This window comes from Lethenteron reissneri, chromosome 37 (genome assembly GCF_015708825.2).
Source record: "Lethenteron reissneri isolate LAM-NWPU_2019-01 chromosome 37, ASM1570882v1, whole genome shotgun sequence".
NCBI lineage: Eukaryota > Metazoa > Chordata > Hyperoartia > Petromyzontiformes > Petromyzontidae > Lethenteron > Lethenteron reissneri.
In genome coordinates, this window is record NC_083815.1 from 1,424,564 (window position 1) to 1,440,766 (window position 16,203).

At 55.5% G+C, this 16,203-nt stretch overlaps 1 protein-coding gene across 2 annotated transcripts in view; it reads left to right on the forward strand.

Moving 5' to 3' along the window:
• LOC133351522 (liprin-beta-2-like) overlaps positions 1–16,203 on the forward strand; it is a 64,451-nt gene that overhangs the window by 21,422 nt on the left and 26,826 nt on the right. For both annotated transcript variants that reach the window (XM_061566798.1, XM_061566799.1), the window contains 4 exons: positions 9,612–9,698; positions 10,687–10,800; positions 13,513–13,641; positions 14,230–14,328. In XM_061566798.1, the coding sequence (XP_061422782.1) occupies positions 9,612–9,698; positions 10,687–10,800; positions 13,513–13,641; positions 14,230–14,328 (429 nt within the window). The remainder of the gene's footprint in view (positions 1–9,611; positions 9,699–10,686; positions 10,801–13,512; positions 13,642–14,229; positions 14,329–16,203) is intronic.

Genomic DNA, 16,203 nt, shown 5'->3' on the forward strand with positions numbered 1-16,203 from the left:
CATATGAGCACCACTGCAATGCTCAAATAAAGCAGGAAATCACTTTGACTTTTAACTTTTCCAGTGCTGGATGAGAATGCTGCTCAGAACCGCCACCGCCTGAGTATTTACAGAATGTCCTTCAATCCATGAATACATCCATCGCGCCGTCGCTTGGTGAAAAGTTCACAGCCATGGATTCTCATTTTTCCCAGATCGTTCTCCCCGGGCCTTCTCTTCCATGTGGAGACCGTTCCATTAGCTGGATTCTCTCACTAAATCTCTCTGTTTGGAGCTCTCCGGACGTGTTTACGGCTCGTGACGCGTGTCGTCGTTCGGCGCGTTGTCTGACGTTTCGCTCCCTGTGCCGGGAGCTTCTTCGCTCCCTGCGCTATGCAGGACAACCGCTAACACCCGTGCGGTAGCACCTCTGTCTTTGTCTCCCCAACTTTGCTCTTCGTCCGTTAAGCTCCACCGTAAGACGTTCTCTCCACACACCTCCTCTGATCAACCTGAACGCGAGGGATCTTCTTCTTCCTCTCGGTTTTGTTCCGAGAAGTCGCGAATAGCCCAACATCGACCCATAACACACGCCCGATAGACAGGGTGCTTCAACAAAACATGTTCTTAACACTTCTGAGAATTTGCAATAATACCACAAGAAATGTGCCATCCGGGCTCTGGAGACTACCTGGAGAAGATTCCAGGCATGCGTTGACAATGATGGCGAACAATTGGAGGCTCTTTGACTTTTTGAAGCTATTAACATATATTTGTTTTCATACTACAGTATATTATACATTCTTTTTCCATTCAAGACGATAGTCCCATGTAAGTGTTAACATTTTTTTAAGCACCCTGTATATACTTGATTTTATATATATATACACCCGAACTCGTGAAATCTCAGAAGCCGAGTAGGGGCAGCGCCTGGTTAGTAGTTGGGTGGGTGACGACCACCAGAGCCTTGCCGCCAGGTGTTGCAGGTGTGGCCCTGGAAGGTGACGGCGATGTTGAGGGTCACCGTCGAAGTCCCCCGAGATCCTTGGATTGCCGTCTTCTGATGACGCGGAGGTCATGAGCCCTGTTCCTGGGCTGACGGGGCTGTTAGCAGTGCAGCTCCCAAGGTTTGGAACGACGCTTTGCCTTTGCTGAGATGACGATCTGAGTCGTTACAGCAATTTGAGTTTGTCTGGAAAACTCGCCTCTTTTAAGGAGGCCTTTACCACCCCCTAGTCCTGGCCGTGCACCCTTCAGGTTCTGTCTATTTGCTGCTTTCCATACACGGTGGCGCATTGCAATCTACGTATTAAATTCGTCACTTTACAAATGTAAATGTATTATTATTAATACCTGCCATGAGGGTTTTCTTGGTCGTAACTGGTCCAGTCGAGGAGCGCTCAACCTCTCCGAATCTTGCTCCGAGCAACTGGTTACCCATCTGTGTGGAGTTTGGGCGTTAACCCTCGTACCCGACGAGTGACTCGTCCCGCGCATCGTCCGATCTCGTCAGATCTGGGAAGCTAAGGCGGTTTTGAGCCTGGCAAGCAGTGCGTGAATGGTCGACTACTTGGGAGCATCCGGTGTTGTAGGCTTCGGGCTTTTCAAGGTGGTCTGGAGATGACGGTACAGCAATGGATTATTGAATCGACCTGTACGAAGATGTTATTATTACCGCCTCGTACGCAATCGGTTTTCGCCAGGTACTCTGCTCTCCTGCCGACATGAGGCCAGACGCTCATTCATACGGAATCGGTCAAACATCGTAATCCCGAGCCCTGTTGTAAAATACCATTTAAACTAAGCGAAGCTTTTGCTGAGCAAATAATATATTACATCATAATAATATATTACATTCGCCAAGAACTCGTAACCGGTCTTTGCCATTCGGGGAAACCTGTTCCACTTATCTTGATTTAGCTGACATTCAGAATTCATACGAACGCCCAAATGTCTCAGCTTCTGAGTTTCTTTTCGAAATTAACGAGGGAGGGGATGGGGGAGCCCTTCCTGGCTTGCCATGGTACCCCGCTCTCATCCCGCCGTCTCTGGGACACCTTCTGCCGCCAATTTTTAATAGGGGGCCACGCTCCTTGGGGATCGCATGCTTGCGGCCTGACATCACGGGGGCCTCCACAGTTTTAGCACAAGTCTCTTTCCGCCTGTTCCTGGCACAGAGCTGCCTCCCATCCCCCATGTCTCATGCCCCCCCCCCTCCTCCAAAAAAGTGCGGATGGACAGACGAACGAACGAGTTAGCAAGCAGGGTAAGAGAGAGAGAGAGACACAAGGGGAGGAGAGAGAAAAAGAGGAGAGACCCTTGCAAGTTGCCACGTGTGAACCGACGCTCCCAAACACGCGTACACTCACGCGTGCCCGCTCACGCGCGCGTGCACGTGCGCACGCGCTCACGCGCTCGCACGTGCGCGTGAGCGTGAGCGCGTGCACGTGCGAGCGCGTGCATGCTCACACACGCAGGCACGCGGCTTTGGGGCATCTCTTCAACAATCCCTGCTGCGAGCGATCCCAAACTCTCGACATACCACCCCCCCGCCACCACCACCCACCACCCCCAAACTCTCCGGCACACTCCCATAGTTGGATCGGCAGACCCGTCTCTCTCTCTCTCCCCCACCCGTGCACGCTCCCTCACTCTCTGTCGCACACTCGCTTCCCCCACAAATCCCTGCTACTACCCTCACCACCCACCACCACCTACCCCCCCCCCCTCTCTTCAGCTGTGATTCCCTCTCACAGTCCCCGCACTTCTCCCCGCGGACCTCACTGTTCCACCACGACCACGCGCGGAGTTTAAATTTAACAGCCCCTGCGGGGTTGACCGTGAGCCACAACAACAACCACCGCCCCCACCCACCCCCTCGCCCCCCTCCCCGACTCCACCTCTCTCCCCCCGTCTCTCTCTCTTTCTGTTCCAGGGAAAATGTAAATAATAAACCCGCACGGCATCTCGCAAGGCCGAGCTGTGGCCTTCACGGGTGAAGTACAGTCAAGGACGTACTTAGGGGTTTGTTTCGGGGTTTTTAAAACAAAGAGAATAAGAAAAACTGAAATGATAGAAAACGCTCGTCGTCAAGCTCTCGAGAGCCCAATGCATTTCCGCCCGATGGTTTTTTTTTTGCCAACTAAAAAAAAATAATTCACCGAAGTTTCCGTCACATCACGAACGGAGCAGCCCAAATCACTAAGCCGCAATGCGTTTGGGGCCACGTTGCCAAGATGCGAATCTGGCTCTTAATGTCACACTTTGTTACACACAAACTCTTCTTCTGGAAGGGCTTTATTTTCCACTGGATTCTTTTAAAATAAATAAATAACATTATTCACAGCGTTGCATGGGACACGGGCGTGGGACATCGGCTGGCCGGACCCTGGCGCTGTTCCAGGGCGAGGGGGCCACTTCGCCGGCCTCGTCGTTCGTAAATTTATCGCTCGTTCACGACAATCGACGTTCTGTGACCGACCTCCCCCCCCACCCCACCCGGCGTGGGTGGTGGGACACAATCACGCACAACACGTCCACTGTGGTGACGCGGGCAGACATCGCGGGAAGCGCCCTGGCTCGCGATGCGGCGTCTACGTCCGGCTGTTGAGCAGAACGGACACGGAGTGGACCGCCAACTTTCTGTGTTTCCGAAAGCGTTTGGTGCAGCAGTGGTCCTCGCTGCCATGCCCGCGGGGGTGGGGGGGGGGCGCTGGTAACCCCTGGTGGACTTTAGTGCGGCCCCTGATGTGCGGCCCCCCGACAATACACACAGAGTAACAACACCCCCATCATCAACATCGTGCTGCTGTCAAACCCCAATGGTGTCAAATGTGTGGCTGGCCCTCGCACTGACGATGTCTTATCGGCGAAAGTGCCCGTGCCCCTCTGAGTATTAGTGAAGTTCGCTGGGCTGGTGGCAAGGGCCGACCCCACCCCCCCTGCGCAGAGTGCGGGGGAAGGGGTGCTGCTGGTGTTGGTGGCTGTGGGCACGTGGAAATACGACCGACTTGTGTTTTTTCGGATTTAGACGTTGGCACGATTCTGACTCTCGAGTGAGTGAACACCCCCGGCCGGCACTGCAGTGGGCACCTGCAGGGGGTGGTGCAACGTGCCCGGCCACCTCTGGCCGGCCGACCCGTGCCGTGCCCAGGGGGTCTGTCCCGTCACCTCCTGGCGGCGGCGAGCCTTCGCTCGCGCTTCTCGTGACGGCCTCGCCGTGCACACACGCGGGACGTTGGTGGCGTCACTGCCACTTAGTGGCGCTGTTGGTATTATGATTAACTACCTCGCCTGGTATGCAGGTAGTCGTGGGTTCCATCCCGACCCTGACGCCTGCTGCTGTATATTTGGAGTTTGCGTGTCTCTCTCTCTCTCTCCCCGTGGTCGCGTTCATTTTTCTCCGGGTCTTCTGGTTTCTTACTTCACATTTAGGGTATTTGGCTGCAATAAATGTCCATTATGATAAGCCACTTCGTTGAACTCTCATTTGTGATAGAAAGGTCGCTTCTGAAAAAGAGCCACGTCGCTCAGTGGGCTCAGTGGGCCTTCCGTGGTCAAATAAAACTAGTTGAAGTCGTTTTTTTAATCACTCCACTTGTTTACGCAGGAAAAGCCTCATATATTTGTTTTTGCAGTAGGGTCCCTGCCAAGTTTCGCAGGAGATGTTTGTTGTTGCTGTGTGCGATCCAAATTGCAATCATTTTCAGGTGAAGTTCAGTATTGGAATGGACGTCTTTTGGCCAATACCATTGTTTGTGTCTATCTGTGTATGTGTGTCTTTGACTTTGTGTCTGTGCGTGTGTCTGTGTGGGGATCAGTCCTGGGCCTCCCCTAGGTCGACTCAGCCTCACATGACTGCCTGGTGTGATGTGTAAACATCGCCACTGGGGAGACAACGGCAACCGGGCGTGGTGTTGGCCACCCACCCCCTCGTGTGCCTTGCCTGCCTTCATAGGTGCTCGCTAACAGCATGTTGCCCCACCAGTCTGTTGAGGCTATACAAGGGATTTTTGTTTTTTATTTGTGTCTGTGTGTGTTTTTTTTAGCTATGGGAGGTCCCGTAGGAAACCCACACAGAACAGATTGGAGAACATACAAAACTCCAGACAGAAAGACGCCCGAGTCGGGGATTGAACCCAGGCTCTTGCTGGCTGTGAGGCACGACTGTTACCACTGCACCAACCCATGCCGTCATGTGGTTATATATATTTCATTATAATAACAATAATGATAACGGCCTTTATTGAAGCTTTCCAACTGAGGATGAAGGTACGAATGCGCTCGCGCTGCCAGCAGTAACGAGTGCGCGTGAGAACTCTCACGTAGACAAGTCGATCCAATGTGAATTAATCCTTACAATGACGTCGTGTTGCTGCCCTTAGCGACTTCCCGGACCTGATGGTATTGGTTGTGAAGGAATGGGGGTGGGAGGGGATTGCCCACTAATGTTAACTACCTCGCCTGGTATACAGGAGGTCGTGGGTTCGATCCCGACCCAGACTCCTGTCCAATATTTGGAGTTTGTGTGTCTCTCTCCCCGTGGTCGCGTGGGTTTTTCTCAGGGTCCTCTGGGTTTTTCTCTCCACGTTTAGAGACACGCATTTAGAGTATTTGGCTGCTATACATTTTCACGTGATAAGCCACTTCGTTTAGCTATCATTTGTTGCCAGACCGCTTCTGAAAACGAGCTACATAGCTCAGTGGAACTTTTTATGGTAAAATAAAAAATGACTTTACGTTACATCAACATTTAATAGCCACGAGTGTGTGACTAAGATTTTGACCAGGTGGTGCATCTGACAGTCATCTGAGTCAGTCAATCCATGGTACCTGCTGGGTCTGTCCCGTGACCTCCTGCCAAGCGTGGCCTCAATGCACCTAGCCTGGCACAAGCGCCGTGGTGATGCCACCGTCGCTTAGTGGCGAACGGCGGCTGTTGTGACTCAGTGATTCAGTGGCTTGTTGTTGTTGTGACTCAAGTGAGTCATTAGCGAGTTTTCGCAGGAGGGAGGCGATGGTTGTGCTTTGTGTATTCCAATTGAGTTATTTTCTCAAATTATCGTTGAAAGTGTCCTGTAATCTGCACTAGAAGTTGGTATCAGAGCTGAGCTGTGCTGAGTCTGTGTGGCCGAGGTGATGGCTCTATCTCGCCCCCACTTTGCCATTGTTATGCAGTCTCAAATAAAAGCTGTTAATGAAACGCGATAACTTCCTTTTTGTAGAGTCAGCGCCGGAAAAAGGCTGACTCCTCGCCACGAGGAGCCACGACCCTTTCTCAATAAAATAAATCCCCCAACATGAATCCCACGTGTGGTGTGTGTGGTGCGCGTTAATCTGCGTGTGTTAGCCGGGCTGCTGAAATGTAGCAAGTTGGCACAGCAGGGGACACAGGTGGTGCATCTGTCAGTCGTCTCAGTCAGTTAACACATGGCACCTGGGTCTATCCAGTGACCTCCTGTCAGCGAGCCGTCGACACTTCACGTGGCATCGGGAGTGCACCTAGCCTGGCACAAGCGCCGTTGTAACGTCACTTGCCACTTAGTCGTGAATGGCGGTTGTTGTGTTAATCTGAATGGTTAGTGAACTGCACTACAGACGTGCAACCTGAGTTCCGTTCCGGGCCACGGCGAGCATCAGTGACGGGGAGTCAAATCTACACTGGTCCTGGGGGGCGGGGGGGGGGCACTGCCATTGGGTGACCAAGGTTTACATGAGGGCAGTGTGTGTACTGGGGAGACAAAGGTGGTCGGGGATGGTACTGGCCACACACTCCACCCTCGTGCTCGCTAACGGCTCTTTATCCAACTGCCTCTGTAGGCTACACGGGGAGGAAGGGGATCTTTGTTACTATGAATGTGGACAAGTCGGGGTACTGAATAATGAACCCCCTGGCCGCCTCCCCTAACACGTGCTTCCATTCCCACGTTCGACTGCCGCTCCGTCTCCAGTCTCGACCCCCGGCGCCTCCATCATCCCTCAAGCCCAGAGCCCACTCACTCTCACTTAACATTCCATAGGATGTCTTTAGCTTGCATATGTTTAAAAGGACAACGGATGATAATAAGAGCAATGATGATGCTGCGATTGTAAGAAAGGCAACGCCGCAGTTGCACGGCAGAGACGGCTCGTCTCAGTGGGTGTCGGTGGCTGCTCCCGTCCAACGGAACGCTCCTCCTGCTCGCTCGCCTCCCCACTCCTCCCGCCTCCCCACTCCTCCCGCCATGCCCTCTCCACAATCCCAGCCCCGTTCCACCCCCCCCCCACCTCTTCGTGATGATGACGATGACGATGATGACGATGTTGGTGCTGTAGCAACGAGGGTAGAAATGTCGATCCCCAGCGACTCTGGCCCCGCGATGGGCTTGTGGTGGCGCCAGTGAGCCCCCCCCCCCGTTCCCCCAACCTCCCCCCACCCCCTTAACCGAGTGGGGGTCTCGCCACGTGCGTGTGGCTGCAGGACGGGTGAAGGCGCAGCCCTGAGATTTGCTCTCTCGCGGAAGGGGGGCGCCCCCCCCGCGGGGCTTTGTTCTCACACCCTCCCATGCTGGCTAGTTCGTCTTGGGAGAAGAGGTCGGGGGGTGGGGGAGTACCCACACTTTACCCCACACTTTACCCCACCAGACACGTCCTGCCGGTCGACACTAACTGTGGTGTGACCGTTCTTACTGCTGTTGCGTGGACAGAGGCGGTGGGGGGCTAGCGGTGGGGGGTTAGCGTTGGGGGCCTGGCGGTGGGGGGCTTGCCGTGGGGGGCTGGCGGTGGGGGGCTGGCCGCGGGGGGGGGGTCACTCGTCCATTGTATCAACTGCCTCACCAGGAGATGGAATCGTTGCGATTTCGGTGTGGATTACAACGCCGTTGTTACTGGTCGTAACGCCAGGGCGGCCCTCCATGGCTTGAAGAGTTGCAACTTATAAATAAGGCTGCGTTCTTGAAATGGCTCGGGTTGTTGTGCGGCGGATGGCGTTTGTATGGTGCTGGGTAATAGTGGCTTGGGCCCATGCTGTGGGGCGCCACGGTGGTGAGATGTTAACTACCTCGCCTGGTATGCAGGAGGTCGGGGGATCAATCCCGACCCTGACACCTGCTGCTGTATATTTGGAGTTTGCGTGTTCTCCACGTGGTCACGTGGATTATCCTCCGGGTCCTCCGGTTTTTTCTCCTCGACATTTCGAATCAACGTCACCCGTTTGAGAATATTTGGCTGCTATACATTTCCACATGATAAGTCCACTTCGTTGAGCTATCATTCGCGGCCAGGTATATTTTGAAAAAGAGCTACGTAGCTCAGTGGGGCCTTACCTGGTAAAATAAAAAAGTAGTTTATAGTTTTATAGGATCGTGCACATTCATGCTGATGGGTGTCTTGAGTCCTTGATGCCTCTACTCCCAGGTTTGTTGGGTCCCAGGCCTCTTTATTCCGAAGTCCCTTAGCAGCTAGTCTCCTGCGTCTGAAGCGTCAAGCGTCTTGAGCCCCAATTGCCTTCAGTCCCGTGTCCCTCGACACCCGGGTATCTCGCGTCCTAAGTGTATTGCGTCACAGATATATCTTAACTCCCGGCCCATTGAGCGCTGCATCTTCTCGTCGTTCCTGAGCCACTTCACATCGGTTCACGCCGAGTCCCAGGGGCCGGGACCTCCTCGTCTTCAGGAGTCACTCAGCCGGCGGCACGAGGCTTCACGAAATCCGCGGCGTCACCGCTCTCTGGCGGCGTGCGCGGCGCGTTCCCGCGGCTTCGCAAGTTTTGGCAGCTGGGGCGTCTCTCCTGGGAAACGCGCCGTGGCGAGCAGCTCCTGAGCGAGTGTGCGTGCGCACGCGTGCGCCTGCGGGGGCGGAGGGGGGCCCGGGGGGAGAGTGCGGTGCCTGCGTTCTTCTCGTCGCCCGCGCTGGGCGGCGGAGACATTCCTGCAGCGCATGCCGCCCCGGCGGCTCGCGACGCCAGCTGTTGCGTTGGAGAGATACGCGATGTCCCGTGCGGCTGTAAAAACGGGGAAATATTCTCGTGTGCCCGCTGCCCCTGCCGAAGGGAAGAATGTAACGGAACTCGCACAGCCCCTGGTGGTATTCACGTGGCGAGTCGGTGAGGATGTGTGTGTCGAGACTCGGTCGACTCGGCCTCAAACGAGTGCCCGGTGCGGTGTGTAGTAAACATCGGCACTCACGAGACAAAGGCTGGCCAAGCGGGGTGCTGGCAATCCACCCTCTTGTGTCCATTCCGGCCTTCACAGGTGCTTACTAACAGCACTTGCTCCCACAGTCTGTTCAGCCTATATGGGGGAATCTTCGTCTTTGTCCTGTATATGGGGATGGGTGGTGCAGTGGTTAACACTGCTGCGCTATGAACCCGGCCACCCGAGTTCGATTCCCGCTCACGACCAACACCAGTGAGGATTATCTGAACTTGGTCCAGGGCCTCCTCAAGGTCAACTCAGCCTTAAATGAATAACCTGGTGCGACGCGTAAACATTGGCACTGGGGAGACAAAGGCGGCCCGACCTGGTGCTGGCCACCCACTCCCTCGCGTGCCGTGCCGGCCTTCGTAGGTGCTACTCGCGAAACGGCATGGGCCCCCCACAGTCTGTTGAGGCTATAGGGGTGACCTTTGTCTTTGTGCGTGTTTGTGTTTGCAGAAGAACGGGCAGCCTGGGTCCGAGGGGGAGGACTACCAGGAGCGGCTGTCCCGTCTGGAGGAGGACCGGGAGTCACTCGTGCTGCAGGTGAGAAGCAGCAGCAGCAATAGCAGCAGCAGTAGCAGCAGTAGCAGCAGTAGCAGCAACAGCAGTAGCAGCAGCAGTAGCAATAGCAGCAGCAATAGCAGCAGCAGCAATAGCATCAACAGTAGCAGCAGCAGAAGCTGCAGCAGAAGCTGCAGCAGTAGCAGCAATAGTAGCTGTGTGTGTGCTGCTATCCACACCACCTCTTGTCAAGGGACATTAACCTTCACCACGTGAACTGCAGTCATCCTCCCAGCAGCGGCTTTTGGCCGGCCTTCAATCAAAGATGGGGACCACATCGCGCTTTCAGATGCATTTCTGCGGCCGTCTGGAAATCTTCCGATACTTGGAAGTGGCTGGAGCTACCCACTTTTCGATCTCATTTCTTTAGAGCAGTTTTTTGTGCTTAGTTTGTCGTCCTTACTCCCCCCCCCCCGCTTCTCCAATCAGCACGGTTGGCTACGTACGGTGCAAAAAAAGTTCAACGTTAAATACGCGAATCAACCACCCTTGCAAATGAGACTCGTCCAGATGTCTTCTTGAGCCCTCACCTAGTTAGACTGTGAGCGCTCGTTAGTAGCGCTCGCCCCACACCCTACGGAGAGGCCACGTGGGTGACAGCCGTCGTGTGTGTGCGTGTGCGGCTGTCTGTGTGTGTGTGCGCGTACGGCTGTCCGTGCGTGTGTGCGTGTGCGGTAGAGGAATGTTGAGCATGCCGCTCTCTGAAACCGACGACCCAAGTTCTATTTCCACCAACACCAGTGGCAATTATTTGACCCGGTTCTCGGCCTGCCCTAGGTAGACTCAGCCTCAATTGAGTACCCAGTGTGGTGTGTAAACATCACCACGAGGGAGACAAAGACGGCCGGGCGTGGTTCTGGCCACCCTCCCCCTCGCATGCCGTTCCAGCCTTCATAGGTGATCACTAACAGCACTTGCCTCAACAGTCTGCTGAGGCTATACGAGGGGGTCTTTGTCTTTGTGCGTGTAGGTGAGCGTGCTCACCGACCAGGTGGAGGCGCAGGGGGACAAGATCCGGGAGCTCGAGTTCTGTCTGGATGAGCACCGCGAGAAGCTCACCGGCACCGAGGAGATGCTGCAGCAGGTGAGGACGCGTGGTGGGGGTACTCACTCACCCACCCACACACCCACTCACCCACCCACACACCCACCCACACACCCACTCACCCACCCACACACTCACTCACCCACACACCCACTCACCCACACACTCACCCACCCACACACCCACTCATCCACCAACACACCCACTCATTTACACATTCACCCACTGACCCACCCACCCACTCACCCACCCACACACTCACCCACCCACACACTCACTCACCCACTCGCTCATTCCCACACTCACCCACGCCCTCACCCACTCATTCACCCACTTACTCACCAACCCACGCACTCACTCATTCCCACACTCACCCACCGACCCACACACCCACTCACCCACCAACTCACCCAATGACCCATTCCCACACTCACCCACGCACTCACCCACTCATTCACCCACCTACTCACCAACCCACGCACTCACTCATTCTCACACTCACCCACCCACCGACCCACCTACTCACCCTCCCACACACTCACTCACCCACTCGCTCATTCCCACACTCACCCACGCACTCACCTACTCACCAACCCACGCACTCACTCATTCCCACACTCACCCACCGACCCACCCACCCACTTACTCACCCACACACTCACTCACCCACTCGCTCATTCCCACCCTCACCCACGCATTCACCCACCTACTCACCAACCCACGCACTCACTCATTCCCACACTCACCCACCGACCCACCCACCCACCCACTCACCCACCAACTCACCCACTTTCTCACCCAATGACGCATTCCCACACTCACACACCCACCGACACAAAACACCCATGTACGAAAATGAATTGGCCGAACATCCCAGTGTTATTATTATTATCAAGATTCCTATCCTCGTTACTACTGGAGACATCAACGCCCTCATCGCGATGGCTTCCATGCGGCCGTGCCGCGTGTTCATTGCCCATTGTCAAGCGCCGTGCGTGGTTACATCTCAGGCTGAGGATGTCATCGGTGTGGGGCCGATTCCCCCGGGGTTTAACTCGGTATCTTCGCTGGCATGCGTTGTTTACGGAGGAGGGATGATGAGGGGGGATGAGGGGGAATCCGGCAGCCCTACGGGGCCCGGGGCGCTCGGACAGCCGCTGACTTTCTCTGAAGATGTCGGAGAAGTAACTCGGCCTCTTCGCCGCCTTCCTGCTGGAGAGTTCCCCCACTCGTGTGGGCTGCTGCCCCTCTCTCTCCCCTCACTCCAGTCCTTTAATATATAATAATAATTGATATAATCACGATAAAATCATGAAACAATTTGTGTCGCACGCTCATCGCTTGTCCGCTCGCGAGCCCGGAGGCGCTTGGCGATGTGCCCCCACGGCCGCCTGTGCGCCAGCCGGGACGAGCACACGGCGGCCTCCAGCAGCTTTGGTTGGAACCATCTCCTCCAAGTTCACCCCCAGAGCCCTTCTCATCCTGGTCACACCGCTTGGAGTCCCCCCCCCCCCCCCCCTCTGTCTCTCTCGGCACTGCCTCGGTCTCCTGCCTCGGTCTCCTGCCTCGGTCTCCTGCCTCGGTCTCCTGCCTCGGTCTCCTGCCTCGGTCTCCTGCCTCGGTCTCCTGCCTCGGTCTCCTGCCCCGGTCCTTCCAAGGTCCTCTCCTTTCTTCTTCCCGACTGGTTGCCCTCCCTTCTCGAGACGTCTCCCTCCCCCCCCCCCCCCCCCCCTCGAGCCATCCGAGTCGACAGTCCACCAGCAGGGCCTCTAACGCAGCCTCTCAAACCCCGATACTTGCCGTGCCTCAATTTGCGCAAATCGTTTGACAATTTCACCAAATCACAATAAGTGTCTCCCACACAGCCCACCCATGTGTATTTCGCTGCTTGGCTGTGAGAGATCCGAGCGGATGCCGTTCGACGATTGTAACAAATAATCTCAACGCGGGTGAGTCGGCCAAGATGGCCTCTATGAGGAGGGGCTCTCTGGCAGAGGCCTCTTCTGCCAGCGGTGGTGCAAGAAGAGCACTTGCAGGGGCTGCACCTTTATTTTAAAGCAACATTTTTTTTATATTTTATTGTTGAGGGAGATGGGGTTAGTGGTCACCTCTCGGAGTGGCCCCGTCCGTCGCACGGTCCACGGAATGGCGAGCGTGTGCTGGGCGAGGATTTAAAATAACTACAAATCTGGTAAATCCGTTCACGGTCTCTCGTTTGGTTTAAGTAGCGGTTGCATTTCGGCTGCACAATGCCTCTTCCTCCCCCCACCCCACGCCTCCTCCTCCTGTGCCGCCGTTACAGAGAAAAAAACCGAGAGAAAAGTGGCCCCTAATCACAGCCGTGTCATTCGCTTCAAAGGCAAAGTCATATTTTAAGCTAAGAGGAAAAATAAATATTAAATCAAGATTTTTCCAGCACCTACCCCGTGGTTATTTCCAGGCTAATGTGGGCATCGCGTCCCGCGCCACCGCGAGACCTGACGGTGCTGGCACCCCCCCCCCCCCCCTTCAGTGTGGCACAGCCGCCCATTACGCGCAGCGTGCGAGCGCGCCGGCCCTACGCGGTGCCGCCACGCGGGACTTCCGGTGCAGCGGGGCTGTCTCCAACCCTACGGCACCACCACCACCACCAACCATGCGTCTTTAGGGGTGGCGGCGGCGGTGGCGGCGGCGTGGTGGTTTTTGCGAGCATAGCCGTCGCGGCTTGTTGACGTTTCATCCGTCGCGGACGTTTCGTCTGTCGCTCCGCAGGAGCTGCTCGCTCGGAACAACCTGGAGACGCAGAAGGTGGACCTGGTGACGGAAGTGTCCTCCCTCAAGCTGAAGATCACCGCCATGGAGGTGGAGGATGCTGGAGAGGCGCGCCCGGCTGACAGAGAGGTACGGGAGGACGTCTCGCTCGCGCTCGTCTGTTACGTTATCGCCACTGGCCGTTTTGTTTTACTATTTACGAGTCACCGTTAGACCGCGGACCACCTTGCTCAGAAGTAGTTCTGTGATATCCGCTTTTGTGGGCCCGTTTGGCAAGACATCCCAATAGATCTGTCGTCGCCTCGCGACTCGGCACTAGTTGCGCAGATTTGCGTAGAATTGGCGCGAAAGGGATAACAATTATTTACGTGTTCGTATATATATAACAAGAAGTAAATAGAAAGACAGACTCACGCGTGAAAAACCACGGCTCACCGAGCTGACCGAGACGCGGAGGTGGCGGCGTGCGGCACGGAGCCGGCGCGGCTCGCAGAGCTACCCAGCAGTTACGCGACACAGAGACGGAGACTGAGACCGAGATGGCTGGCAAGCGTGGAGAGGCGGAACGCTTTGGGGCCTTCTCCACGACCCGCGTTCCACACCCCCCTGTGATGATGGAGCATGTGTCCGCCCCCCACTCCTCACCTTCCCCGCGCCCCCCCCAACAACTCTCACCTCCCGACCCCCGTGCCGCCGTCCTGGCCGCCCCCCCGGCAGTGGGTGGAGGGCCTGGTGGGCGCCTTGCGGCTCCAGATGAGCCGCCTGGAGGAGGAGGTGGTGTCCGTGCAGCGCGACGCGGGCGCAGCTCCTGCCCAGGTCGCCCGTTTGCCGAGTGCCGCTCCCCTCGCCGACCCGGCATGAGTTTGGCCCCCTCCTGGTGTGCAGAAATGGTCTTCGGGTCAATGCCCCGAAAATTGCTTGTCAGTACCGCCCTGGGTGGCAAATGCTACCGATGGTTTTCCTGAACGGTTTTATCTCCAGATCACAAATCTGCGTGATAGCAAGGGACTCGTGGTAGCTTGAAATAAAAAAAAATATTGCTACCACAGTGTGTTTGATATGGAGAATTGTCATTTTAGAAATGAACAAATAATTAAATGTGATGTGAACCTTCTACATAAGATCAAAACAAATAGATGTGTTTATAAAACATATATTAATACATAGGCGGAGATTTAGCCCATTGTGGACACAGCCCATGGTGCATACTGGAAGCATTTCCCCCCCCCCCCCCCCCCCCCCAGGTGGTACCGACCAACCCAATTGGCTCGTGGGTGTAAATGGGCGCGATGCGGTGCGGTGCGATGCGGTGCGGTGCATGGCTAATTAAGCAGCGCATGGTGTGTAATGACTCGCCAAGACCCACCCACCGAGTCAGTCACCCACCAACACACTCAGCCAGCCTGTCAGCCACCCAGCCACCCAGCCAGCAAGTTCATAAAGGTCACGTCTGTTTATTAGTTAATATGTTATTCTAGTTTTAAATTTGCCGACTAACACTACGCTGACAAACAAAGCCACGTGGCCGTGTGTATATCTGCCGACTCGTAATGTAACGAGTGTTGATCTGGCTCAAAACTCTTTATCAAAGCCCCTCCTTGGCCTGACAGCCAAATACATCGAATCGGTGATTAGCGCGCCAGTTACCACTGATTGGTCTCCCTCGCCGGCAGAATGACTCTCACGGCCAAATGGAGCATTCCAGACGTGCGGCGGTTCGCTTGAGACTGCGTCAAGCATGCGTCAGGCATCTCCATGCAACCAGGATGGCAGAGTAACCGTGTCACATGGTCCGGATCCTGCAATCGGGTGGCTCTCCCTTCTCGTCCCACCTTCTCTTTCTCTTCCCTCCTCTCTGTCATCATCATCATCACCCTCTCATCATCAACACCCTCTTATCGTCATCATCATCATCATCACCACCCTCTCGTCACCTTTCCACTCGGCGCTCCATACTTCGTCCGTCCACGGCTAACGAGTTTTATTGTTCATTGGAACCGCTCATGAGTATGCCAGTCTGTAGATTTGCATCGTATGAGTCTCATCCCTCTAAGCCTCCTGCGTGTCTGCCATGGCGTTTTCAGCGACAGTAGAAAGAGCAGTAGCAACAACATGCGAATTTGTGAATATCGCTTTAAATATCCATATCTCTCACGACGTGACCATCTTGGTCTCTCTCTCTCTCTCTCACGACCCGGCCGGGCGCTCTCCCTCCCCCGTGGCCACCCTCCACCCGTCTCCCACGGCCGTGGAAGTGTGCGGAGTAACTCCACCTGTGTGCTGGCAGCGTGCGGTTCGTTGTTATTTTTTTGCAGACGATGACAGCTGCGATGGGGTCGAAGGTCAGGGTCGCGGCGTGGGCTGTTAAGCTTTTGGCCCACCCCTTCTTCCCAACACTCCTTGCCCCATCCCAGCTGTTGAAATGAGCAGCTGCTATTAGCCTCAAATTGAGTCCATAACAAGCGTTAATTGATAATTGAATTGAAGCGCCGTACCTGTTGGTGGCAGCCATGGGGGGGGGGGGGGGTGCGGAGAGCGGCGTGGGAGCAGCCGGTCTGCTATTAAATCCGCCTTTAAAATCCCTGCGGTGGTTTAAGATGTTGGGGGGGGGGGGGGGTGGAAGAGTTGGGGAGGGGGGCAGCGGTGCTGCGGTTAACGCTCCGCCCTACGAACCCAACCCAGAGACCTGAG